The sequence below is a fragment of the Sardina pilchardus genome, chromosome 4 (genome assembly GCF_963854185.1).
Source record: "Sardina pilchardus chromosome 4, fSarPil1.1, whole genome shotgun sequence".
Taxonomy (NCBI): Eukaryota; Metazoa; Chordata; class Actinopteri; order Clupeiformes; family Clupeidae; genus Sardina; species Sardina pilchardus.
The window spans coordinates 29952284-29979783 of NC_084997.1; the positions used below are offsets into that span (position 1 = coordinate 29952284).

The 27500-nt window shown below is 46.6% G+C and overlaps 1 protein-coding gene across 1 annotated transcript in view; it reads left to right on the forward strand.

Annotated features, from left to right (window-relative positions):
* clasp1a (cytoplasmic linker associated protein 1a) overlaps positions 1–27500 on the forward strand; it is a 132303-nt gene that overhangs the window by 96872 nt on the left and 7931 nt on the right. The window contains exons 20-39 of the mRNA XM_062534961.1: positions 2747–2854; positions 3946–3972; positions 5235–5399; positions 7652–7759; positions 10970–11073; positions 11857–11880; positions 13035–13282; positions 13590–13653; positions 14041–14043; positions 14588–14751; positions 15392–15470; positions 15797–15940; positions 18909–19052; positions 19990–20096; positions 21016–21141; positions 22724–22871; positions 23903–24149; positions 24986–25042; positions 25904–26088; positions 27110–27238. Coding sequence (XP_062390945.1) covers positions 2747–2854; positions 3946–3972; positions 5235–5399; positions 7652–7759; positions 10970–11073; positions 11857–11880; positions 13035–13282; positions 13590–13653; positions 14041–14043; positions 14588–14751; positions 15392–15470; positions 15797–15940; positions 18909–19052; positions 19990–20096; positions 21016–21141; positions 22724–22871; positions 23903–24149; positions 24986–25042; positions 25904–26088; positions 27110–27238 — 2381 coding nt within the window. The remainder of the gene's footprint in view (positions 1–2746; positions 2855–3945; positions 3973–5234; positions 5400–7651; positions 7760–10969; positions 11074–11856; positions 11881–13034; positions 13283–13589; positions 13654–14040; positions 14044–14587; positions 14752–15391; positions 15471–15796; positions 15941–18908; positions 19053–19989; positions 20097–21015; positions 21142–22723; positions 22872–23902; positions 24150–24985; positions 25043–25903; positions 26089–27109; positions 27239–27500) is intronic.

Consider the following 27500-nt stretch of genomic DNA (forward strand, 5'->3'; position numbering starts at 1 on the left):
GTTAATGAGATAATTTAAGTCGAGGGGTTAATGAGATCATTTAAGAGATGTGAGTCCCCCTCACGCAGTGTGTCACCCTCTTTGTTACCTGTTGTCTGACATGGCGTCTATCTCCAGATCTGTCTGAGCATGTGGTCTTACAATGTCTCATGTCAAGTGTGTGTGTTATAGAAATGTCTTTAACTGTCATTATGTTTATATGTGACCATAATGTACAGTCATGTCTTATCAGACTACTTGTGGCATCTAATAGTGTGGAGAGTCGAGGGGCTACAGGTGATAGGGTACGCTAAAGGCCTTTCTACCACCAGAGAACCGGTTCCATTCAGAATTCTTTAAGCTTGTGTGCTATCCCGTGAACCAGCCCGCACTTCGACCAGTTTTGAACGTAACCTAGGATGTGTCAACAGAGAGTGAAGCGTGCCTGAATGACCTGTATGTAGAATGATAACACCCACTACAGTCCACAGGGGGGAAAACTCTGAATGGTTCAGTGTTTGCAAAACAGAGCTGGTGCTCTCTGTTGGTGGAAAAGGCCTGTCGGTGCTGCACTTGTAGCACAGGATTAGCACTTAGCTTAGCGTTGCACCAGGTGAAGTGGCCCAAGTGAACGGTCAATAATGCTCTGTTCAGATGCATACTTATTGATGAGAGGACTATTATTGAGGTTGACATGGATAATTTGTACAGCACATGGCATCATGTTACGGTTGTGGTGATATCCCACATACTCCAGCCTTTAGTGGAGTGCTCACACTGACTGACAATGAGGATGTTGTTGTTGTGGAAGTGGTTAGCTGTTAACCCGAGGGGGTTATGTAACGGGTCTCCAGAGACTGACCTCTTTCAGTATCTCCTGTACACTGACCTGACCTTTGACCTTTGACCTCAGCTTGCGCTCGCCCTTATCGAGGCCCCTTTAGATGCTGAGGACCGGTCAGAGATCGCATTCCTGACCGGTCGATCTCTCCAGCACTCACTCTCCTTTTCTTCGGCAGAATCATGCAGGTGTTTTGCACCTGTCAATCTCATGTGTAAATAGATAGATTGCCCACTTTAGTGATTCTTTACCCACTGACCAAGTAGGTCAGTTAAAATGGCGGCACTTAGGTTTGTGTAGATCACTGTATTTCATGTGTGTTTTTATTTAATAATTACAGTATACAGTATACGATATAATTTATTTAGAAAAGTGATCTTTATTATCATAATATATCAGATGAGGCTCCCTGCCACCACCCTGTTGATTCCACAGTGGCAAACTCTGTTTCTCCGATCCCTCGGTTTGTTTGTCAGCGTTTTAGGCCTTTTGCATAGCGTCCTGATCTATGAACCGCAACTTGCTACAGTAATAATCAAGTCATAGTTGACGGCCTTGATTTGTGAACGACGTCTTGCTCAACACTGGTGCTGTTGGACTCCGTGCATTGCCCTGGCATGGACTGTTATTTTCCATATGAAGAGTCGCAGTGTAATGGTGGTGACGTGTTATGTAAACGGCCGAATGAATGGCCATGAGCTAGATAGCTAGAGACCGTATCTGTGAACTCGGTTCACCCCCAGACAGATTCTGCTGTCCGTCAGGCCCACGGTGAGAGGTCTTAATGATTTTATGTTGCTTGCGTAGTGGCTGATAAGAGGAACGTGGAGGTGGGTGTTTTTATGGGGGCCAGAGGAGTTTGCCACTTTTTTTTATTTTATTGTTATTGTTGCACCCTGAGGTCAGTTATTTTTAGAGGTGCTTATTTTACTGTATCTGTCGTCGGTGTGTTATATTTACCTGGTGTTACTTTCCGCGCCTTTTATGGGACTGTGGCTGGTTTGTCGGAAGGCGACGGATTGCCGTAGTTCAAAGTTTGCTACTATCACACACCACCCCTCCCCCATGAGAAAAGCCCATATTTCTCTGGTCCGTCATATCAAGTGTGACTTGTTAACACACACACACACTTGATAAGCATGTACTGAGGGAGACTCAGTAGTGTGTGCTGCTTTGCTTGAAGGCCTTTTAAGTCATATCTACCTGGAAAAAAATAGATGTGAGAACCGACCAGGTGGCAAGTTATTCCAGAGACCACTGTGTCCTTTCAGCATCTCTATCTGTTCCTACGGGATTGTGGTCGTGCTGACGACGGACCTCGCGTCCATCGGAGGCCAGCTGCGTGTTCTGGAACTGACGGAGGTCAGGCTGGGGTCAGGGCGTAGAGCTGAGTTGGTGGTGTCGTAGGTGTGGTTAGGAGATATAATGGGGGCAAGTGTGCCCAATCAAGAGGGGGTGTGTTCATGTGTAAAGTGGGTGTTTTGAGTTGGGGAGTTACGTATTGTGATGATGATATTTAATCTCTCTCACCCCCCCCCCCCCCCCACACACATCTCTCTTCCACTCTCTCTCTGTCTCCCGTACTCCCTCTGCCCCTCCCTCTCTCTCTCTCCCTCCATCCGTCTCTATCCCTCTCTATTTCTCCCCTTATCCTTCTCACCCTCCCTCCCTCTCTCTCTCTCTCTCTCTCCCTCTCTTCCTCCCTCTCTCCCTCCCTCTCCCTCCCTCTCCCACTCTCCCTCCCTCCCTCCCTCTCTCTCTCTTCCTTCCTCCCTCTTCCCTCCCTCCCTCCCTCCCTCTCTCTCCCTCCCTCCCTCCCTCTCTCTCCCTCTCCCTCTCCCTCTCCCTCTCCCTCTCTCTCTCCCTCCCTCCCTCTCCCTCTCTCTCTCTCTCCCTCCCTCTCTCTCTCTCTCTCCCTCTCTCCAGGCCGAGTGCGCACCAGAAGGCAGAGCGCTGGCACCACGGTGGGCTCCGGCAGCACAGTCACAGATAGCCGCGGGCGGAGCCGGGCCAAGGTGGTGTCCCAGTCCCAGCGTAAGTACCCCACCCTGGGGCCACACTCAGCCTCCCTCTCCTATACACCCACCGCACCACCACCACCACCACCACCACTGCCCCACCTCACTCGCCCGCTCTCAGCTGCCACCGGGCACCTGCATCTCTGGGACTCAGGAGTCACTCGGCTTCTCCGTCAAGTCACATTTATTTATATACAGTAGCACACTTAAACGCAATGCAAAGTGCTCATATGAATAAAATAGATACAGAAATACATAACAAAAATATAAGTGACAAAATGAAATATTTTTGGAATGATAATAATAATGATAATGATAATGATAATAAAAGGACTACATGTTTTCAGACAAATCATGCAGTGCAACATCTGATTGAACTGATTAAACCGGCCCGTTTCAGTCCTTCTGCTTAGATGGTCCTGGACCTGAAACTGCGTTGATCAGTCAGAATCTTAGCCAGACTGTGCAGTCTTAACTTTTTTAGTTTTTACTCTCTCTGACTATGTGAACAGTGCTACAACCATGCCAGTGTCAGTATTAGTAAAGCTGTATAGAGCTGTAATCAGCCTGGCCAGCAGAGCAAGGGTCAATGCCCTCCCAAACTCACTGGACCGTTCTACAGAGGGTGTGCTCTAGAGCGTTCCTTCCCCAGACTAATAGGAAGGAATTAGTCATTCACACATTCCATCACCTGTGACCTCTCTGTGACCTCTTTGTGACTTCTCATCATGACCCACGCGTTGCCAAGTGGCACTCTGGCGTCTCTCTCTGTGTTTCTCTGTTCCCATCATGCATTGCAACGTCTTGTTGATCGTTTGAGATCTTTGGTTTTTTTTTCTCTGTTCCACACCTCGTCTCGCCAGCTCCAGAGCAGCAGGCCTGGAGGTTTTCTAATAAGGCCATCGTGTAGCCGGATCCGTTTGTAAGGATTTGTGCGCTCAGCTTGCGTCGGTTGCACTGTGGCCTTATTAAAAAACAAGAGAACTGTTAGCGCATGAACCATTTGAATGTCTCGCCGTTTTTTTGACGTGCTGAAACATTGTCACCTTGAGCATCTTTGTAACCGGCTGCTTCCTGCCTGTCCTACAACGTGCTCACACACACAAGGATCCAGATCAGCTAACCCAACCAGTGGTAAGACCCCCCCCCCCTCCAACCCCCCCCCCACATCAACTTGCATCCAGTTCAAGAACTCTTAGACCCTGTTCTCATATCCCACCCATGCAGAACTCTGCATGATGCTCCTTCACTGTTGTCAAATGTCTGCATGGTCTTCTAAAATGTCTTTTTTTTTGTTTACCTTACTTTTTAAATGTCTTTTTATTATTATTTGATTTTATTGATCAAAATGTTGTCTGTCTTTGTTTAAAGTCAAGAACATGGTCTTGTTTGGTGACGTGAAATTATATGATTTTTTGTTTTATGATTGTCTTTTGTTTTGTCGTTCTGTCAGTCGGTTTTTATTTGTCTTCGTCACTACTAGCCGTGTTGTAGTTCTTGTTCTCTGTTTCATGCGTTTGTTTTCCCTCAGCACAGTTAGAACCTGGATCCAAGTCCATACTGTCTGTCCTGAAGTGTGTGTCTGTTAGTACTGTATACATCGTTTGTGTCCCATCAAAGCTGAAATCACATCTCCATTGGACTCTCCATTTCCACACGTTTTGGCAAAAGGCAGCAGACAGGCACCGTAATGCGTGTCTTTGGGACTAAATACAATTTGATTCTATTTCTATTTTATTATACTCCATTAGATTCCATTTCTAGTCAGCACTGTGAAGTAGTAAAAATGGCGTCCGCGCCTTTGTCTTGCCTTGTGTTTCGCTTGGTGCTTAACTCCAGAAAAAAGAAGAGAAGTCGTGCACAAAAGCTGAATTATATGAAAGAACTTGTATTGATAACATAAACTGAAATATACTATGAGTCAAAGACGGAACAAAATGGGAGACAAACGTTTCGGGTCTAGCCCATCATCAGCGTTCCCAATCAGCACTGTGCGCAGCAACCAATAGGTGGCGCTGTGCACAGGAGTGGGTCACTTTTACTGGAAGTGATATCTAAGTCACAGTATTATGTAGTGAACTGATTTAAGTAATATGTTGGATAGATTGGAGGTTGGTGAACTCAGCTTTGACTAGGATTGATAATGCATGCATGGGAAATAGTGCTGTTATGGAATGGCAAGATCAGCCACTACTGCCTCTAATTTGTCTTTACTGTTGCTGTGTGTGTGTGTGTGTGTGTATGTGTGTGTGTGTGTGTGTGTGTGTGTGTGTGTGTGTGTGTGTGTGTGTGTGTGTGTGTGTGTGTGTGTGTGTGTGTGTGTGTGTGTGTGTGTGTGTGTGTGTGTGTGTGTGTGTGCGTGTGTGTGTCTGCGTCCTCTCCGTCCTCTCCATCAGCCGGCAGCCGCTCCAGTTCTCCGGGGAAGCTGCTGGGCCACTCGTACGGCAGGATCCCCCGCTCCACCGTCCCCACGGCCACCACGCCATCCACGGACAAGCGCCAGCGGGTCCCCCGCAGCCAGGGCTGCAGCCGCGAGACCAGCCCCAGCCGCCTGGGCCTCGGTAAGGCCACACTCACCCCCCTCACCCCCCTCACCCCCCCTCACCCCCCTGGCTGGACCTGCTTGGGTCTGGAGATTAGCCAGTGGAAAGGCACAAACAAAGAGACAAGCGACTTGTATTGTAACACAGACATATCGATGGAATGTAGAATTGACCTTTAATATCCATTGTATGGCATCCATATTCTGTCCATGGGTGCCTCTCAACATCTCTCCTCGATCCTCGAGGGGCGTTCCCACTGATCTATAGCTAACACTGGATAGACTATCCCATTGTTGCTGCCCCATCATTCTTTATCAAGATCAGTGAGGATCGAGGCCCGAGGAGCGAGGGAGGACGTATAAAAGCCCAAATGAGAGGCACCCTCTATGTAGTGGTTGTTTTGAATGAGAATGAGACTGAATGATGTTATTTTAATGTGTATACTTTATTTCTTGAATAGAGTCGCCATAGTTGACATACTAAACAGCTGTTGCCTCTAGCAGGTGCTTTGTTAATATTATGATCCCTGCAGTTCAAAGAATTGCTATTTTACTTTACCCAACCTAAGTATAACAAAACAAACTACATTATTGTCATCTAACTGTCAACGCAGCACCATTCACCAAATATTAAGTAAGATTTACTCGTAGACTAGGAGGCAGTAGTCATACTACAATCTAATCACTTAAGAATTCATTAACCAGACATGATCAATGATTTGCAGGAGGCCCCAGTATAGGTTGTTGTGGAACCTCATGGCTTTTGTGTCAAATGGGAGGGTTGCTCTCAGACAATAGCTCACAGGTAGTTAAGGATAATGGTGAATGCATTCAGTAGTTATCCCTCCTCTACAAATAAAGAGAATGGAGGCACAAGAAGCCGGTCGTCATGGCTCCTGAATTCTGGTGTACCTAGTTGATGGTTATTATTGCCATGGATACCATTGGACACTGTACTTGGTGTTTGAATACATTTTGTCAACTGTTTTTATTATTATTATTATTATTATTATTATTATTTAATGATTCGATAAATAGATAGAATAGCCATATTCTGGCTTGATTAGTTTCAATCGCGCTGAATTCCTCTTTACATTCTCTGTACCTTTGGGGGGGCGGCCGGGATCACACAGAATTTTGTCAGCAACGTGTGCAATAGTAGAAGGTTTTGTGTGTAGCAGAAATGCTTCATCCCCGTCTCATGCAAACTCCATCAATGTAACCTTACTGAACAAGGGCCCGCCTTGAGTAAGAATACGCAGCAGCATTTTTGAAGTGAATTTGCTGATGAGGAAGCTGATGCCATCATTGTCTGTCTGAACCAATGTCTGCTCACCTGTGGCTTATATCTGTGATCTGATTGGCCCGTAGTATTGAGTGATGGCAGGGTTGACCAATGGGCACCCTCCATTGTCATCAATGCTTCCATGCTATGCTAATGTCATTGTGTCTCGTCAGACCCTCTTTGTCAGACGTGCTGCCATTGCCACATATGAGAAGGCTGCCTTTTTTAAGATCTGCCCAGAAGTAAACACAATATATGACAACAATTGGACACATCTGAACTTGATCAGGCCTCCGTGTGTAAAGAGATAAAGTGCTCCTCATAATAGGCACCAACATGAGCGCGCCTACACTTTTTGTCACTCTCCGTGCACATCACCGCCAAAATTGTCAACTGACAAGCAGTTGATAAACAATGGATTTTATTAAGTGGCTCCAACAAAAATCTAATGAATTGGAATGACACGGTGTTGGTGTGCAGGGTTGTATTGAAATCAGTGGAATTTCATGTGATTGAACGTGTAAAGTAGAGTGCACTGCGCTCATGTTGGTGTCTATGTATGGAGGCGTTTTATTGAGATTGAAAGGTGATCTTGATGTGGTTTTCTTGAACTCAAACACAATAACCAACAATAACTCAATTACTTCATGTGTGTGTGTTAACATGGCTTTAGCAAATGTCAAAAGCTTAATCCTTGTCACCGTGTAATGTTAGTCTCAACCAACCAACCAACTTCCTCAGTCTCTCACTTTCAATGTCCTGACATGTTTCCCACCCCAAGGAATCCCCAAAACAGCTCCCACCCCCAACCCCCCCAACAACCCCCCTTCCCCCCTCCCCTCTCTTACCCCCACCCCACCCTTTCCTGTCGATGGCCTGTCTCTGATTGGCCGTGGGGGCCACACTAACGCCCCTAACCTGTGTCCTAACAGCCAGGCTGTGTGGTAAAGCTCTTGTTCCTGCCGCTTCTCCCTACCGCACGCTAGCCCGGACCAGTCGCATCCCCCGGCCCAGCATGAGCCAGGGCTGCAGCCGGGACACCAGTCGCGAGAGCAGCCGCGACACCAGCCCCGCGCGGGGCTTCGCCCCTCTGGGTGAGTACGCCGGACCCACGGACAGACGCCAGACGCCCCCCCCCCCCCCCCCCCCTCTATCAGCCTCCCCGTCAAAATCCCCAGAACACACACACGCATTATAGTGGATACAACACCTTCCCCCAGCCCTATACACACACTCATGCACTCTCTTTGTGTATTCAAACTCCCCCCCTCCCCTTCTGTAAAAAAAAGTTGCTATTACTAGTTAGTCCAATGCAATACAAAGTAGTATCTTGTAGACCCACTTCTTCCATCCAGTTCCCATAATTGTAGGTCCAAATGTAGCTGTGCCTTCCCCCCCCCCCCCCCCCCCGTAGTCAATCACCTGTCCCTCGAACCCCCTCCAATGCTAGAGGTCTCGCTCTCTCTCTCTCACTCTGTGGTCCATAGGTGTATGAGGATTATTCTGCCTGCCCTCTTTGCATGATCTAATATCTATAAAGTCTTTGAATGACTCTTTGAACGCTCTGTCTGCGCCCTCTTTCTCTCTGGAATGAATGAATGGATGTACGGTACGACTCGCCAGATGAATCATATTGAAGGCTCCTGTGCATCTGTTGAAACGTGTACAAAAATAATGCCATTGATTGCTATTTGCAACAAAAACAAAAGCCAGTGATGGCAAGTTGAAAGTTGATAGTTGAAAGAGATTCAAAAAAGGCAGCAGAAAGTCTTCCCTGATGTGCATGTGTCATAGCCTTGCTATTTGTTAGCTGCTCCACCTGTGTTGCCTATGACAGCATTCTTATGTGTCGGCAGGTCTATGTGTGTTCGTCTAAACGTCTGTCTGTCTGTCTGTCTGTCTATCTGTCTGTCTGTCTGTTTGTTGAGCGTGTGTGTGTGCGTTATGTCAGTGCTTGTGTTGTCTTTTTGTGTTTATGTTGTCTGAGTTTGTTTGTTTGTCTGTCTGTCTGTCTGTCTGTCTGTGTTTGTATGTATGCCACTGCCAGCGATGGCTACTCGTGGTGCCTGTTGCCTAGTGACACTAACTCCGCCCACCCATGTGGTGTGTGTGTGTGTGTGTGTGTCACCCTTCTTCCTCCTCCCCCCTCTCCCTCGTCCCCCTCGGCAGCTTCCCGACGTCACTCTCGCTCCACCAGCGCTCTGTCCACGACCGACCCCGTAGGGCAGTCAGGTGACCTGCATGACCCCCGGACCCCAACAATACTATATCTGACCTTTGAACTGCATGACTCCGCCCTACCCCTCAAAAAAAATTAAAAAAAACATCCACGCTATGTCATATTTGGCCTTTGCATGCTCCTCGATTGGTTCGTTCTGTTGAGCGACCGCAGTGTGGTCATCTTGAAGCAGGACACTAAACCCCATCCTTTAACCTTTCACTGTCAGATTTGCCCAAGAATGAGCTGTCTGATTAGAAGATGGCTGCCAGTAGCACAGAGGGTCCATCTTTTATTTATCACCACAGCACATAAGAGTGTGGTGTATGAGCGATCAGCCACGAATGCATATCAGCTTTAGCAAGCTAATGCAGAAGGGTTACAGTTAAATGTGTATGTCTGTCAGACCATTTAAGCCACCAAAAGCTCTATGTGCAATATATTTTCAACTCCTTAATGTTTTAACCCAAAATAGAGTAGGTGTGGTGTCACTGACACTTCCTCTGTGAGATACTGAGTAATAGATCGTATAGTAAACGGGTTATTGGGGTGGGAAGACAGTTTTGCACCTAGGAACGCAGGGAAGCGATCAGCTATCGCCTCTTAAAGCACATCTCACAGGAGTTGGGCTAGTGTCTCTTAAAGCACATCTCACGGGAGTTGGGCTAGCACCTCTTAAAGCACATCTCACGGGAGTTGGGCTAGCACCTCTTAAAGCACATCTCACGGGAGTTGGGCTAGCACCTCTTAAAGCACATCTCACGGGAGTTGGGCTAGCACCTCTTAAAGCACATCTCACAGGAGTTGGGCTAGCACCTCTTAAAGCACATCTCACAGGAGTTGAGCTAGCACCTCTTAAAGCACATCTCACAGGAGTTGGGCTAGTGTCTCTTAAAGCACATCTCACTAGAGTTGGGCTAGCACCTCTTAAAGCACATCTCACTAGAGTTGGGCTAGGACCTCTTAAAGCACATCTCACAGGAGTTGGGCTAGTGTCTCTTAAAGCACATCTCACTAGAATTGGGCTAGCACCTCTTAAAGCACATCTCACAGGAGTTGGGCTAGCACCTCTTAAAGCACATCTCACGGGAGTTGGGCTAGCACCTCTTAAAGCATATCTCACAAGTGAAAGTGGGGAGTGTACCTGCTTAACCCCCATAAATCATCTCTCCATGTTTCACATCGCTCAAATTGACATTGTCATTTGCATTTCTAGCTACTGTTAGAAAGTTTTTAATTTGGCTTATTGTTGTTCAGTTGCGCATTTTATTCTATATACCAGACAGTTTTCTCTCTCGTCAAAGAAGCCTCATTTTCATTGGTTGACGCTCTTTTTTTTTTTTTATCCCCGTCATCTCTATTGGTTGGCTTATCTGTGATATGAACAATGCTAGATATATTTATTTTATTTGTTGTTCATTTTAGCTAATTTCATCCATTCATTGCATTGATTCCATGAATATTCTTGCTTTCCATTCAAACTTTGCTTGTCAGTGGTGTAGTACAGTGATGTACAGTATTGTACTGTAGTGTTTCAGTGGTGTAGTGTTTCAGTGATCTTTGTGCCGATCGTTTGGCTTCATGATGATTCCAGGTCCCCGTAGTGATATAGTCTTAGAACTGCCTTTGACCAGCCTACACTTCTGAACTCTTTGGGGAATCCCACATCTTTGCTGTCTTCAGTAAAAATGCATTTGTTCAAAATTTCTTTCTGATTCCTCTCTGGTGGTGGTGGTGGCTTTTGCCTTTTGGGGTTGGATTCTTTTCCTTCCAATTTTTCTCTAGCGGAAAGATTCAACGAGATCTCTCTTAGTAGACGGATCATGTTGTTCTAGTCGTCTCCCACTTCCAGTTCACCCCATCTCCCTGATGTCCATCACATGTAATAAAGGACAACAGATCAGCGCGCTCATCCTGTCGCTGTTAAGAAACCCACCATGCACTATACCAGTAGAAAAGAAAAGCATACGAAATAGATCTAGCTTTACACTGGTCACCAGCCCCTTCTTAGAGCATGAGGTAAGTATGCCTCTGTCCCTCCCTTGCCCTCTTCCTCACCTCCTCTGCTCTATCGTTTCCGCTCTAGATCGTTATAGTCTGATGCATCAGGCTCGCATGTCCGCATCTATCAACGCCATGAGGGTCCTCAACACCGGCACCGAGGTGGAGGCAGCCGTTGCAGATGCACTGGTAAGAAGCTTGAACCTGATTGGTCTGTAGATTTGTAAACTCAGTTGTGATTGGTCGATTGAAGCTGAACTGTCTTTCTAATATTATTGTTGTATTAGTTGATGGGTCTCTAGGGGGAATCATTTGGGATAATTTCTGCAATCCTCATCAGATTGACTTAGTTAAGGCAGAGTTGAAGAATGATATGCTGTGGTTCTCTATGTTTAATACGTACCGTACCATGTCTACCATATCAAATGGCCTGCAGATTTCAGTCCTATTTAGAAGCTTATTTCATTTTCATTTTTCGTTTATTATCAGAGGTGGAAAAGTCCAGCTTTAGAAAGTAAAAGTCCTGCCACATATATGTGCCAACCATTCACTTAAACCAGCTGATTCCAATTATCACAACTCCTCAGCCAGGTAGAGCAGCTAATTGGTGAGATCACCTGTGTTAAGTGCACAGGTAGAACCAACACATGATTGGACTTTCACTTTCTGAAGCTGGAGTTTTTTACCTCTGTTTATTATACAGAAAAAGGGTTTAAAAGTAACATTAAGTTACATTTTAAATGGCCCTGGCGCAGTTTAACAACTGGTTTCCAGCAGGTTCCTGCTCCTGTTTCTCAACAGCTCCTTCATTAAATTAAGAGTGTGGGGCTGTGACTTTTCTGATCTCTGATCTCCCTGCTGAAAACTGTTATCTGTTGACGTCTGCCCTCTGTGACCCCCCCGTCATTCCCGCCGTTTGAAATGTGTGTGTCTTTGCTCTTCCTTTCTTGGTCGTCTGTTCCCTTCCCTCAGCTGTTAGGAGACTCCAGGAATAAGGTAGCTATCTCCTTTACCTACTGTGACCTTCTGCGCCGCCATCATTCCTCACACATACAGTACTAATCAGCCCAAAACATCAACGACCACCATCACACGATGCCCTGTTTCACACGTCAAAGTCACAGTTGACTCTTCAATAATCCACCACTTAATACATAACTGAATGAATAAATACATCAATACCCCCCCCCCCCCTCCCCCCACTTTGGTAATTGCCTCCATAGCCCCTCCCCTCAGTGTTAATTCATTGTCAATCGTGTCTTGTCGTCATGGCTGCTGGTGTTAAGTTGCTGCCTTCCTTCCTCCTTATTTACCGCTGTGCCTTTGGAACATCCTCCCATTCAGAGCTGCTTCATTTGCTTACGTGAACCGTCAAGTGTGCCGTGAATTTCATAGATATATACACACACGCTCACCACCATCTTGCTCAGTCACCCACCCATCCCTACGCCATATGCATCAGTGCTGAAGCCAGACGGGAATAAGAGAAAGGTTGTGAAAGGTCATATCCGTTCCACATGGACACGTCGTTGGTGTCCTTCTCCTGTTCAAACACTACCGTCAATGCATAGGATGATTTAATCAAGGGAAGCAGTAAAGTGCATCTCTGAAGTTTGAGGACAAATGAGGACACAATTACCGCCTTGGATTAGTTCTTCTGAGCTTAGTTGATGAAAGGCATTTGGAAACTTAATTCCCTTAAGTTCTTCCTCTGTGTTTTTCATACATTTTTGATATTCTTAGTAGCATCAGGTGATATCTTCTGGGTCCTTCCATGCATACAATATACAGATACACCATAGTATTAAATCATCCTCTTACCACATTATGATTTAGTATACGTATGCGGACACGGACACGGACACGGACACACACACACACACACACACACACACACACACACACACACACACACACACACACACAGCCTATATGTGTATTCTCATCATCAAAACTAAGACGCAAAATGCATGGCTTTCTTGAGGCAAATTTAACTTGGTCAACTTGACATGACGTCCTCATCCCACCTCCTCACTCACTGCCGGTTCTTCAACTAAATTCCTCCCGTTTCTTATCCTCTCACCTTCGTCCTCTTCTTTTTCTGCCACCCTCCTCCTCCTCCTCCTCCTCCTCCTCCTCCTCTTCCTCAGCGAAAGCCATTGAGGCGACGCTACGAGTCCCCGGGGATATACTCGGACGACGACGCCAACAGCGACGCGTCGAGCGCCTGCTCGGAACGTTCGTACGGCTCGTCGCGGAACGGCGGCCTGCCGCACTACCTGCGTCAGACGGAGGACGTGGCGGAGGTGCTGAACCACTGCGCCAGCTCCAACTGGTCCGAGAGGAAGGAGGGCCTCCTGGGCCTGCAGAACCTCCTCAAGAGCCAGCGCATCCTCAGGTGACCACCAGAACCTTCTGATTCTCTTCAGAGTTTCTTACTGTTCTGAATGTTCTGTGTTTTTTAAATTCTTTTTATAGTTGTTGTTGAGCGTTGTGCTTTGAGAGCAAATATTAATCGGAGTCAAATTCCTTGTTTGGTTTGCGCAAACCTGGCCAAGGGTCCTGAGATTTAGTTCGCAAGGTTCTGCATTTGGTTTTCAAGGCAGAGGGTGCTCAAGTGACTCAACAATTGCGACAACGATTACTATTGATTTGTATTGATATTGATATTGATTGTGTTCGTGTGTGTGTGTGTGTGTTTGCAGTCGGGTTGAGCTGAAGAGACTGTGTGAGATCTTCACCAGAATGTTTGCTGACCCGCACAGCAAGGTAAGCAGTTGCAGCTGCACAGCGCCAGTGACCACCGTGACCAGATGTGAGATGTTGAACTTGGGCTGAACAGGACGCTTTGTCTCTGGTGCTAGCTCTGTTTAGAGGAGTATTAGCTAAACAGTAGATTTTGTTTTGAGATGTGCATGTGTCATTGTAATATTTATATTTGGTATTTGGCCATAGGTTATTTCTGGCCAGATTTAAATTTGTAGATTTTTATTTTCATTCAGAATTTTTGCTGTGCCAAATAAAAATGCATATGGAACAAGAACTAACAGAGCCTGTGATATAAACTGTTTTTGAGCCCTGATGTCAGCTAACTAAAGGTGTGTTTGTGTTTTTGTTTGTCTGCATGACCTGCCTTGGTGTGGATATTAACAACAGCGAGTAAGTGAATCTTGACTGATGTATCAACAATATAATCTATTACGACGATCACCTATTATTTACGTGGCTCATTGGAAGCCCTAAGAGATCTGCTAAGTCACACAACTGATTTTGATGAATCAGAGGACCAGATAAGCAACATGAACTACTGTGAACTCTTAGAGCGCATGTGTTGGCCCTCTCTGGACACAGAGTGTGTTCTAAAGAAAAGCGCAAGTTGTACAGTATTTGGCTAAGTAGCATAACCCTAACCGTAACCGTATTATTTTTAACACATACTGTGTATGGAATAGCAAAAGCAATGTTCGTGCCTCTGTGTTCCTTTAATGAAAACTTCATTGAAGAAAAATGAAAAAATTCCATCCATGTCCAGAAAACTTCCCCAAGATGTAGTTGCAGCATCATTCTGGTCATTTTGAACCCAACGAGCCCCATCTCAGCCTGTGCCTCTGCCTAACGTGTGTGTGCGCGCGTGTGTGTGTGTGTGTGTGTGTGTGTGTGTGTGTGTGTGTGTGTGTGTGTGTGTGTGTGTGTGTGTGTGCAGGTGTTCAGCATGTTCCTGGAGACACTGGTGGACTTCATCATGGTGCACCGTGAGGACCTGCAGGACTGGCTCTTCGTGCTGCTCACGCAGCTGCTCAAGAAGATGGGCGCCGACCTGCTGGGCTCCGTCCAGGCCAAGGTCCAGAAGGCTCTGGACGTCACCAGGTCTGCACACACACACACACACACACACACACACACACAAACACACAAGGGCGAAACATTTAATTTGAGCTGTGTAGAATGTAGAGCATCCACACACACACACAATAATATACACACACACACACACACACACAGGGGCGGCATGACCGCTGGCGAAAAAAAAAGGAAATATTATTTAGCTTTCATTTGCGCTAATCATGTTGCCAAGGACGTCATTGCAAGCTAGGCCTGCCTCTGGGCTCTTGACATCACCAGCGCAGTGTGGATATAGTTTCAGCTGTCAGCCCATTCACCAGGACAGTGTGGATGGAGTTTGAGCTACTGTAGTAGCCAGGGCAGTGTGGATGGAGTTTGAGCTACTGTAGTAGCCAGGACAGTGTGAGTGAAAGGAAATAGAGAAATGAATCCCACACACAAGGTAACCACTGTGTTGGGCTTTGAGTATTTAGCTTTCTATCTACCAACATCATCAATAATATAGTTGTCCAGCATTTATATATGTGTAAAGTAAAGTGAGTTGTTGAGGGGAGGGTTATTTTTGTCCTCTGACTTGGGGCTTGTCTGTAAAGTGTTGCCGTTCTATTTACACACTGTTTCTGCTCTATTGACGCACTGTATTGTTTCGATTCTTTTATTCTAGGGAGTCATTTCCATTCGATCAACAGTTCAACATCCTCATGCGATTCATTGTGGACCAGACGCAAACGCCTAACCTCAAGGTACGCATATGAATTCATCTCTGATGCTCATTCGTTCTCATACTGTATTCCCTCTGTGTCGTTTGTTGATGAGCTCGGTGACTGTAGTGTGAAACCCTCTTCGTGTTGCACTCATTGATGCACCAATTCTTACTGCACTCTGCACTCTGCTTTTTTTTGTTTTAAATTATTCCTGGAGTTGTTGTGAAAATCGCTTTAAAAAGCTTAAAGTGTTTACCATGTTGTAAGTCGCTTTGGCTAAAAAGCGTCAGCCAAATGTAATATAACGTAATGTAATGTAATGTAATGTAATGTAATGTTAATGTAATGTTTGTTTTGATCTCCAGGTCAAAGTAGCCATTCTGAAGTACATTGAGGCGCTGGGGCGTCAGATGGACCCCCCAGACTTTGTGAACTCGAGCGAAACGAGGCTGGCCGTCTCTCGCATCATCACCTGGACCACGGAACCCAAGAGCTCGGACGTCAGGAAGGTGAGTTGCCACAGCAACAACAACACTCTGTAGACAGGGGCATAAACAAATAGCAGGATGTTGGGCGCGCTATAGTGGCCATGGTGTGTGCTGTGCTTGTGTATGTCATGCATATGCGCACATGTTCCATTTTGAACCGTTGCCATTGTTGATGCTGTTGCCACTGTTTATTTGAATTATTTTAATAAAAATAAGCTATGATGGAGTTGTGATGAAATCCAAAGTATTTTCAAGAATGTTCTGTAAGATGACTCACTGGGAGCCAAAGCCGTCACCCAAAGCTTTTAAACCCAATCCCCACTTCCTGGAGGGATGCAGGCAGTTCTCCAACCCAACCCTCCACTTTGTTGTCCCCTACGCTCTTTTGTTTTTGTTTTTGTTTTTGTTTTTGTTTTTGTTTTGTTTCTCTGTGACATAACTCTCCCTTGTTACCCTGCATCACTATGACCACGCCCCCCAGACTCTCCATAACTGGGCCGGCGAGGAGCTCTCGGGGCGCCCCAGCACCTCGTCCCTGATGCCGGGGGAGATTAACATGGAGGAGAGGTGCAAGCAGGTAGTGCCCCATCAACCCCCCCCCGACCCGCCCGCCCGCCCAACCAACCAACCAACCAACCACTCCGCTCTCCCCTCCTCTGAGACGACCGACAGAGCCAGTACCATTTTCTGCACGCTCCAGAAATGCCTAACCAACCAAAACCCCCTTTAAGCGTGTGACCGTGTCTCCTCTTCCTCCTCCTCCTCTTCCTCTTCCTCCTTGAGTGTGTGGCCAGCCTCTCTCTCTCTCTCTGTTGCCCTCTCTCCTTCTCTCACCCCGCTCTAACCTTCTCTGCGCCTTGCTAAACCAGTGATGCGGAAACAACTACAAGCCAAACAAACCAACAACAAACAAACAAACAAACAAAAAAAAGCAAAGCAGCAACAAAAAAACAGCTTTAACATTTTCAATCTAAAACGTGTTTGCTAGCTGGAAAAACGAACGGGGAGGGAAGGAGGGGATGTTTCTCTTGTCTCACTTGTGTGTGTTGTTTTTAGTGTTGTCTCCCCTGTACCACCTTTTTGTGTGTGTGCAGTTTGTCTTTTCTCGTAGCCACTGGCTCCCTGCGTTGTTGTTATGTACTGACGATAAAACATTGAATGCTGTGTTTTTCATTTTTCTGCTTAACATGTTTGAACAGTTTTTCGGTAACAGCTACACAAACAGCATGCATGCGGATGTGTGAAAAGCAAACTCATCTTTTCTGTTTAAAGTACTGTAGCCAACTGACAGACAGCTGAGATCTGTGTGAACAAAATACAGTGCTCTGCATTCTGCACTGTATGTTTCCAGTGATCCTAAGATATAGAAAAATGCTAGTCTTTTATTATTTTTTTTAATTAGATCACATTGACTAGCTTTTATTTGTCACACAGACAGCAGCGGTCTCGACACCTGCACTGTTTGTGTTCTCTGGATCGTCCACTCAAAAGAGACTGAGAGACTCGCTTTCTTTTGTAACAGCACAACAACAAATAACTTGCCCAACAAAAACAGCATGTGTTTATTGACCTTCCCTCTGTCTCGCTCTACACGTGTATTTAGTCCTCAGCCCCCTCTGCATGCTCTCAGGGCCAGATGTACTAACGTTTTGCGCCCATTTCAGGCGTAACGTGCGTGTATAAACATGGGGAGGATATGTACAAACAAGCCGCAATGAGGGAAACGCGCAGACTGCCTGCCGTGGGAGCTTAGAATGGCTATTTGCGCCTTTCCGTGTCATGCATATTAATTCCTGGGCGGATCAGCTGAAAATGGGTGTAACGCGCAAGTACAGGGGAGGAGAGGTGCTAATAGCGATTGATTAAGTATTCCGCCATATGTATGAAAACAGCGCACGTCTATTTTGCGTTGAAAAACTTCCGCCTTCTGAAAGCAGGTGTAATCCAATTGCGGTTAAATGCGTCTATTATAAAAACGTTTAGAGTCAGCTGAATCAATATTCAGAGCATCAGTTTTCTTCATTATACTATGTCAAAAGCAACCTTAACTTTTGTTTGCCTCTCTAAAATCGTATTTTCTCTTTCACGACATACTGTAGCCTACACTTCCCAATCTGTTAGACAGGCATTAGGCTACTGTAGGTCTATCTGCAGTAAATAGTTCACAAGTATTTTTTTTTAAGTGGATTAGTAGAACTTCTAGGCCTACTCTGTCTGTCGCTGCTCATTGACATCTCTTTGTATTATGTATGATCGCTAAACTTTGATTCTTTTTAATATTGCAATATTCAACTTCGCTTGTGTTTTGAGTTCTGCACACGCAACTAGCGTTGAAGAGGGGGCGGGAACGGGCGGGGATGACCGCAGTTAACGTAATGAAGTGACAGCTTAGTAAATTCCACGCAATATAGCAAAGCACAGCGGTCGCATTCTGCGTATACTAAAACTCGCTGTTAGCGCTGTGTTAGTACATCTGGCCCTCAGTGTTAACATCTCTCTCCTGACTCCTCTCTCTCTCTTTCTCTTGCTCTCCTCTCTGTCTCTCTCCCTCTCTCCTCTCTCCTGACTCCTCTCTATCTCTCTGTCTCTCTCTCTCTCCTCACTCTCTCTCTCCCTCTCTCTCTCTCTCTCCTCTCTCCTCTCTGACTCTCCCTCTCTCCCTCTCTCTCTCCTGACTCCTCTCTCCTCTCTGTCTCTCTCTCTCCTCTCTGACTCTCCCTCTCTCCTCTCTGTATCTCTCTCTCTCCTCTCTCTCGCTCTCCTCTCTCCTCTCTGTCTCTCTCTCTCTCCTCTCTCTCTCTCTCTCTCTCCTCTCTCTCTCTCTCTGTATCTCTCTCTGTCTTTCCTCTCTCTCTCTCTCTCTCTCTCTCTCTTGCTCTCCTCTCTCTCTCTCCCTCTCTCTCTCCCTCTCTCCCTCTCTCTCTCCCTCTCTCTCTCTCTCTCTCTCTCTCTCTCTCCCTCTCTCTCTCTCTCTCCCTGCGCTCCGTAGGCGGCGCAGGTGGTGCTGATCGCCCTGTTTGAGCTCAACACGCCGGAGTTCACCATGCTGCTGGGTGCGCTGCCCAAGACCTTCCAGGACGGCGCCACCAAACTGCTGCACAACCACCTCAAGAACTCCAGCAACACCGGCGTGGTGAGCGCCGCTCGTCTGCCACCTGTTTGAGCGTCTTGATTATTAGGCCTCTTCTGCACACTACTCTCTGGTTGCACCTGTTTGAGCGTCTTGATTATTAGGCCTCTTCTGCACACTACTCTCTGGTTGCACCTGTATGAGCGTCTTGATTATTAGGCCTCTTCTGCACACTACTCTCTGGTTGCACTTGTTTGAGCGTCTTGATTATTCGGTTGTTAAGTCCGACGTCACGGACCCAACAGCTATTTTGTGAAAAGACGTTTATTAGCGCAGCCAGACGGGTTTTGTTACTTGTAAACTTTGTCATCACCACCTTCGTTTTAGCGGTTTTAAAACAAAATCACTAAACTTTAACAAAGTAATCACTGTGGCTATGCAGCCAGATGATATATGAATGGGTAACGTCCAGGCTTCCGCGAAAAATATAGATTTGATTAGGTTGAGGCAACAAGTCTGTATAAGATGACAATATTCTTAAAGGCTAATCAGAATAGCGGAAAATAATAGTTTATTTTACTGTCTATGGAGAATAACATGTGAGTTTGAAAGCCGTTGGACCCGGAAAACTATTTATTATCCCATTATTACATCATCACTTAAAAACCGAATTAGGCCTCTTCTGCACACTACTCTCTGGTTGCATTTGTTTGAGCGTCTTGATTATTAGGCCTCCTCTGCACACTACTCTCTGGTTGCACCTCCATAATTAAATTAGAATTTGTTTTAATCTGTCAACTGTACTAATCAGATTTCAATCTGCCACTGTGATGTAGAGAGGCGAAATTTGTTGGGTAGTGTTTAGGACAACAAGGCCTTACGGATAATGTTTTATTTGCTGGATCTCACCGCCCAAGGTGTCTGTTACCAGACCGTTAGTTATCAGATAGTCTTGTCACTCCACACCATTGACCGCTGTCCCTCTCCTGGTCTCCCACAGAGTTCTCCCAGTAACACCATTGGACGCACTCCTCCCAGGCTTCCGTCCAGCCGGACGAGTCCGCTCACATCACCCACGAACTGCTCCCATGGCGGCCTTTCACCCAGGTGAGTGACCCCTCCCTGACCCCTGACCCTTGACCCCTGACACCCCCACTCTACACAGCCTCACTCATCCCCCACCACCTGATCCAGCACAGTGGCTTGAGTGGCTTCCCAAATGCTTTTAACCTTTTCTTTTCTTTTCTTTCTCTTTCTCCTCTCTATTGCTCTCTCTATCTATCTATCTATCTATCTATCTATCTATCTCTTTTTCTCTGTCCTCCGTTCTCATTCTAACTCTTGGCTCACTAATGAAATAATGTCTTGTAATCCTTTTGAGACTCCCACCTGAAACCCAAAGGAAATGCTCCCTAAAGCTGGGAACAAACCTCACGATTCTTTCAGCCTCAGCCGATAAGAACGCAATTCATTGACCAGACCAAACCTACAGACAGAGTCTGTATTTGGAGTTAGTTATGACGATTTGGCGTTTGTAACGATTGAGCTGTTGATTACATAACGATTCCAGCCCCAGCTGAACGCAAAGACTACCGTTGACTCCCTCAGGCTTCCTATGATTGTCACGGACGTTTCATCCTTTCAAAATTGGGCTTCAATATCGGGAAGTCTGCTTCCAGCAAGGAAAAACAAATGACTGGTTTGACGATTCCCAAACACCTGGGTTAGTTGCCCCAGAAACAGAATTGGAATGCTGGGACAATCATCTCCGTGGGCGATGTTTGCGTGGGTTTCCGGTCCAGTCTTCTCTTAATGACTCATACTGCTAACCTCCAACACTCACACTGTAGTCTCTTTTCTCCTCCTCTCTTCCCCTCTCCCATCTTTTGTAACCCCCCCCCCCCCCAACCTTTCTCTTCTCATCTCTCCCTCCCTCCCTCCCTCCCTCCCTCCTTCCTTTCTTCCCCGTTCTCTCCTGCCGCACGTTGTTGGCCCCCCCCCTCGCTCTTGCTCCGGGTGTGGTCAGTCGTCTTTGGGGCTGGGGTGTGGACGGGCTCTCTAAGCACCCCTCCCCTCCCCATCCTCCTCCTCCTCACTCCCTCCCCACCAACCCCTCCTCCCTCAGGGCCCTGCGCTGCGCGTACTCTCCCAGGTAACGAACGCACCCGATACCCGCTACCCGCCGCCCACTCGCCCTGCCAGGGTCGGGGACCAAGGGTATGGGGGTTAAAGGTCACCGCAGGGGTTAAAGGGCACAGGGGGCGGGCCTGGGCAGAGAGCCCTCTCCTATTGGTTACATTAGCTACACGAGACAGAGGCAACTCTAGCAACTTGCTGCTGAGTGGGCGTTACTGGCTCGTAAACAAGGCTGTGTTTCACAGCTAGTTGCTTGCTAGCATGCTAACTCTAAGTAACAACTATAAGTGGCTGGAGGAAATTTTTTTGTTGTTGTTGTTAAAAAAAACCAAACAAAACGACTTGACAGTGCTTATTTCTCTGAAACTTTTATGCAAGATTAGGGCAGTAATCCTTGAAATTATTTGTTTTTATAAAGAAATACTGCCATCTGCGAGTTAGCTTCGCCATCTTTTTCACGTCAAGTTTCAAACAACGTACTGTACATCCCGCTGCCTTCACTTGGATTGGCAGTAGCCATTTTGCATCACTTAGTATTTGGATAAAAAATACACTTTTCGTCTATGTTGGCTCTGCCCTAGCAGGTCTCCCGTCACTGTAAAAATCCAACTCTGATTGAAAATGAAAGGCAGCTAGCCGCTTAGCCTCCATCTCATGTAGCTTATATGACCAGGTCATATAGCCTGCCACAGTGTAAACAGCTAATAGTAATAGCGTTGCTTATTGGGCTTCAGGAGTGATTCCAAGATAAGAGTGATTCACTCTTTTGCGGCTCTCACCCTGACAGAGGGACAAATTCCAGGATACTACTCTGATATCCTGCATGGTTGATTTTTAACCTCTTGGTCGGCTAAATGTTCCCTGTATCGTTTGCCTCTCCAACTTGAGAAAGCTGTGTGTCCCATGCCATGGGCTCCATGACTTTCTGCTACTGGACACAAAATCAAAATATCTGATTTGGGGGGCGTTTTTGTTGTGAAAAAAGTTCGGAGAATGCCGCTTTTATTGTTTGGACTGCGCTGTCTCCCCCCGTCTCTTCTGACTCCTTTTCAGAAGCCATCGCATGGTCACCCATTTCCAACAGACTCCATCCAGTGCCTGTTGCATAAGCATCAGCAATGCTTTCCATGCTGAATGAATTCATGTGGGCCGTGATTGCCTGTTGGGATTATTGTCGTTGTTGTGACCCTCTGTTCGGTTCGGGATTGAATTTGGGTGTTCACGTGTAAAAGCGCCGACTCCACAGATTACGTAATATGGGATTTGACCTTTTGACCTTTTTGACTTTTCATCTTGTCTCAACGAACAAATTGTTGCTATTGAATTTGAAACTTGTGCTGTGTTCACTGTGCTGCACTGCTTGGCTATTAGACCGCTACATTAGAGCAAAGTAAAACAAGAAGTATTTATGATATATCTGATATGTTTTAACATGAAGTTGGTTGAACATTTTGGTTGAAGTAGCACAGGTGTTGTTGTAGCCACACAAGAGCTTTTATTTTGACACATCAGCCTCTGACTGTCTTTGTGTTCTTGGTTCCCCTTGCGACCCCCCCACCCCTCTTGCACCCCTCTGTGCCGTGTGCTGTGATTGGCAGCCTGCTGGAGTACGACACGGAGAACATGAACTCGGAGGAGATCTACAGCTCGCTGCGCGGCGTCACCGAGGCCATCCAGAGCTTCAGCTACCGCAGCCAGGAGGACCTCAACGAGCCCGCGCGCCGCGACGGCAAGAAAGACGAGGCGGTGAGTCCGGTGTCCGCCCTGCCCCGAGAGCCTTAACGGCCGCACGTTGGAGTCTTAAGGGTCAAACGTTATTCTCATTGCTGGTGTAACGGTAGCCATCTGTCTGTAGTTGTACAGTTATGTATATTGTGTAAACCTCCCTCCCAAAGTCCCAAGAGTCATGCTAGTGTGTGTGTGTGTGTGTGTGTGTGTGTGTGTGTGTGTGTGTGTGTGGGTGGGTGTGTGAAAAGAAAAATATTCAAATATAGACTTTGCCCATCTTTCAAATGAGTATGAGTGAAAGGATGTCTAGTGCCCATATGAGGTGTTCTCGAGTCCGGACTCTTAACTGGAAAAGTACCTGGAACTCTGCGCCCCAGTGTTTGACGTCCTCCGCTCCCTCCGCTCAATAAGCTCCCTCTCTGGGGACATGAGAGGAATTTTCCCCTCCATCACCGTTCCCTCTCGTGCCCTCTCCTACTGATATCAATGTGAAAGACACTGAGCATTTCTATTCTATTCTAAATAATATGTTTTTTTAGAAAATCTTTCTCTATCCACCTTATTCCTTAACCCGGAAATATGTATCGTTGCGATGGTTACGATACTGTTTTCAACTTCTGTTCATTCTGTTAACATGTGCGTTCTCCGTAGCGAACTAGATTATGCCTCAACTTAGATTTCTTTCGAAATGTTGACAATTCTGCCCTCGGCATGTATATACTACATCATATATAACCGATATAAAGTAGAAACGTTTACTTTTATATGCGTTATGATATGTTAAGCACCGTAAACCGTCACGTTAAAACAGATACAATGCAGCTTCGCCGGAAATAGAAAACCGTTTCGGTGTCATGGCGACCCCCATTGTTGGCTGCGGAATATCGTGGATAGAATGGTCTGATTTGCTTGAGTGGTTACCAACAGCTGTTATATGATAAATGCTTCCCTGTATTTATTCTCTGTTTCTGTCCTTCTGTCTGATTCCTCCCTATCTGTGTCACTTTCCTGTCGTTTCGTTCCTTCTTCGTCTCCTTGACCCCTCTCAGGTGGGTCGTGAGGGTGCGTCTCCAGGAAGTGATGCGCGCCTGGGCCTGGACATGGTCGACGGGGGCGGCGGCCGCACGGCGCTGGACAACAAGACGTCCCTCCTGAACACGCCCTCGCCGCGCTCCTTCGGCGTCCCCCGCGCGCGCGAACACGGCCCGTACGGCTACGCCGACACCATCAGCGCCTACGACAAGAGCGCGCTCAAGGAGGCCGTGTTCGACGACGACGTGGAGCAGTTCCGAGACAGTGAGTGTCCCGGGGCCACACTGACCCCCACCTTCTATGTGTCACATGACCTCCTCCAGTCCTCTCCCTCTATGACTGTTCCATTGTTATGTCATAAAGTGAGTCTGTTCCACTGTGATGTCATTGTCCTGGTGGAATGATTCTCGGCAAGCTGGCAGATACTAAAGGGAATGTCTGAATGATCTGCTGTTTTAGTCCTAGAGATCAGGAGCCTGTGGTTGTCCAGTTGGTGCAGATTAGCTGCTTAAGGGCTGTTTCTACTTGAAACTTTTGGGTGGGTCTCTCTACCATTCCCAACCTCATCTTAGCCAGTGAGTTAATCACACTGACCAAACAACATGGCCACGCCAGCGTTGATTGGTCAAACCCAAAACACTACCTCAGCTGATCTTTATTGATAAGTCAATAAACATTGGGAAGCACTGATTGGGGAGGTCACATTTTTTGTTGTTTATTGTGACCAGCTCTTTGTGTTACTTGTTTGTTAGTAAACTCACACATGAATACAGCATGGTCCATAGGGGATCTAATTTTAGCATGACAAGCTGTAGACACTCACTAAGCGTAGGGGCAGCCGGGGTGTGGTTGGTTAGAACTATTTAATCTATTGTGCCAGTTCCATAGCATATTGAAGAGGAATTATCAGCTAGCCGTCTCTGTTGACCTCTTCAAAGAACTCCAAGTGGGGCTACTGTACATGTAGGAACCAAATACAATTCCTTACCAAAGCGGATAGACAAGAATGTGACCTGAGTGTAGGGTGTGTTTGTGTGTTGTTGTCATGACACCAACGTCCTGTGACCTCCTCCACCCTCCCCCACTCCCCAACCCCACAGGCCGTCGTCAAGACTGCGGAGAGAACAAGATGGTGCTGGCCAAGGGCTTAGCTCCTGGTAAACACGGCGTCCAACGAGCCTAATTCCTTCCTTCCTCCCTCTCTTTCTTCCTTAAGCTTCTCATGTACTCTTTGATAACGAGCTGCCTGCTTTCCCTCGTGTGTCTCCAAACCCCACACAGCATTCCACCCTCATCTAAACGTCTCTCGCCTTCAACGCCGTCTCAAACGGTCATCGATAACGATTTCATTGTCATCGATAACATTTAATTTAATTGTCGTTGATAACGATTCAACTGATTCTGATGCTTTTTGGCTGGAGTTTGACATGACAAGAGGTTACTGACGGGGTCGCTTTCCTTATGTTTTCCATTTTTGTGGGCTAACTCTTTTTGTGTGTGTGTGTGTTGTGATTATGATTATGTACAGTTGCGGTATTATTTAACCAAGTTTCCTTTCTGCACGAATACACTGCATGGTCTGGGCAGCGGTAAACAGTACAACTCTAAACACATTTTGATTGTTGCATGTGAAGACGATCTTACAATAACTAATAAACATTTACGATCTTACTAAAACATAGTAGAATGGGAACTTAACATTCTACACTTCAAGTGCATTCAAGGCTTTAAAGGGCCTTTTGAAGAATACATCTTAATGTCGACGTACATTACATTACAAATATATTCATATGAAGGTGTTTGGCCTGCAGTTGATTGTCTCTTTCTTTGTTTCATCCCTCCCTTTTTCTCTTTCTCTCATCTACCTTTCCCTTTTTCACTGTCTCTAATCTGCCTCCTTCTCTTTCTCCTTTCACTTGTTCTTTTTCCTGTTCTTTCTTTTCTTTCTCTCTCTCTCTCTCACATCACACACACACATTCTCTCTCTCTCTTGCCCACTCTCTCTCTGTGTCTCTCAGTGGACCACTCGGAGTTGGTTGCGGAGCTTCTGAAGGAGCTGTCCAATCACAACGAGCGTGTGGACGAGCGCCGCGGGGCATTGGTGGAGCTGCTGAAGATGACGCGGGAGGACAGCGTGGCCGTCTGGGACGAGCACTTCAAGACCATCCTGCTGCTGCTGCTGGAGACACTGGGGGACCAGGATGTGAGCAACACACACCACACCACACACATACACACACACAGTACACCCCCCCCCCCCCACACACACACACACACACACTGCAAAAAAGAAACCAGATTAAAAACACTAGATCTGAAGTAAAAGGTACTCAAAACAAGACATACAGTATCTGTCCATGCAGCAAGATAACAATATTTCTTGAAATAAAATAATTATATCTAGAAATAAGATTCTAGTGTAAAGTTGAACACTTAAAATAAGACATTCACTCTTAAAACAAGATTATTTTTTTTTATCTTGATAAGTTCAAATAATTTGCAGTGTACACACACACACACACACACATATAAGCAAGCACACACAGCTTCACATACAACCAACCATGTCACATACACACACACACACACACACACACACACACACACACACACACACACACACACATGTCCAGACGTATCAATCCTACAGGAGATAGGATTCTCGGAATCTCTCTCACACACACACACACACACACACACACACACACACACACACACACACACTGTAAATATTGTATTGGCTTTGAGCAGCTGGCGGTTGATGGTGTGTGTAGCAGCAGGCTGATAGGTTCTCAACCACTCTCCCCCCACACAGAACACTGATAGGTTCTCAACCCCTCTCCCCCACACAGAACACTGATAGGTTCTCAACCCCTCTCCCCCACACAGAACACTGATAGGTTCTCAACCCCTCTCCCCCACACAGCACACTGATAGGTTCTCAACCCCTCTCCCCCCACACAGAACACTGATAGGTTCTCAACCCCTCTCCCCCACACAGAACACTGATAGGTTCTCAACCCCTCTCCCCCACACAGAACACTGATAGGTTCTCAACCCCTCTCCCCCACACAGAACACTGATAGGTTCTCAACCCCTCTCCCCCACACAGAACACTGATAGGTTCTCAACCCCTCTCCCCCCACACAGAACACTGATAGGTTCTCAACCCCTCTCCCCCACACAGAACACTGATAGGTTCTCAACCCTTCTCCCCCACACAGCACACGATCAGGGCTCTGGCTCTGCGGGTCCTCAAGGAGATCCTGAGGAACCAGCCGGCTCGCTTCAAGAACTATGCAGAACTCACCATCATGAAGACCCTCGAGGCCCACAAAGACTCCCACAAGGAGGTGAGAGAAGCACACACACACACACACACACACACACACACACACACACACACACACACACACACACACACACACACACACACACACACACACACATATACACACACATACACACACACACACACAAAATATTAAGGATACAGTACAATACATACGCAAACTCATGGACCAGTGGCATGCACCAGGTCTTCACAATGTCAATTAAGAAGCACACACACACACACACACACACACACTTACTCACTCATCCATCTCTGACTAG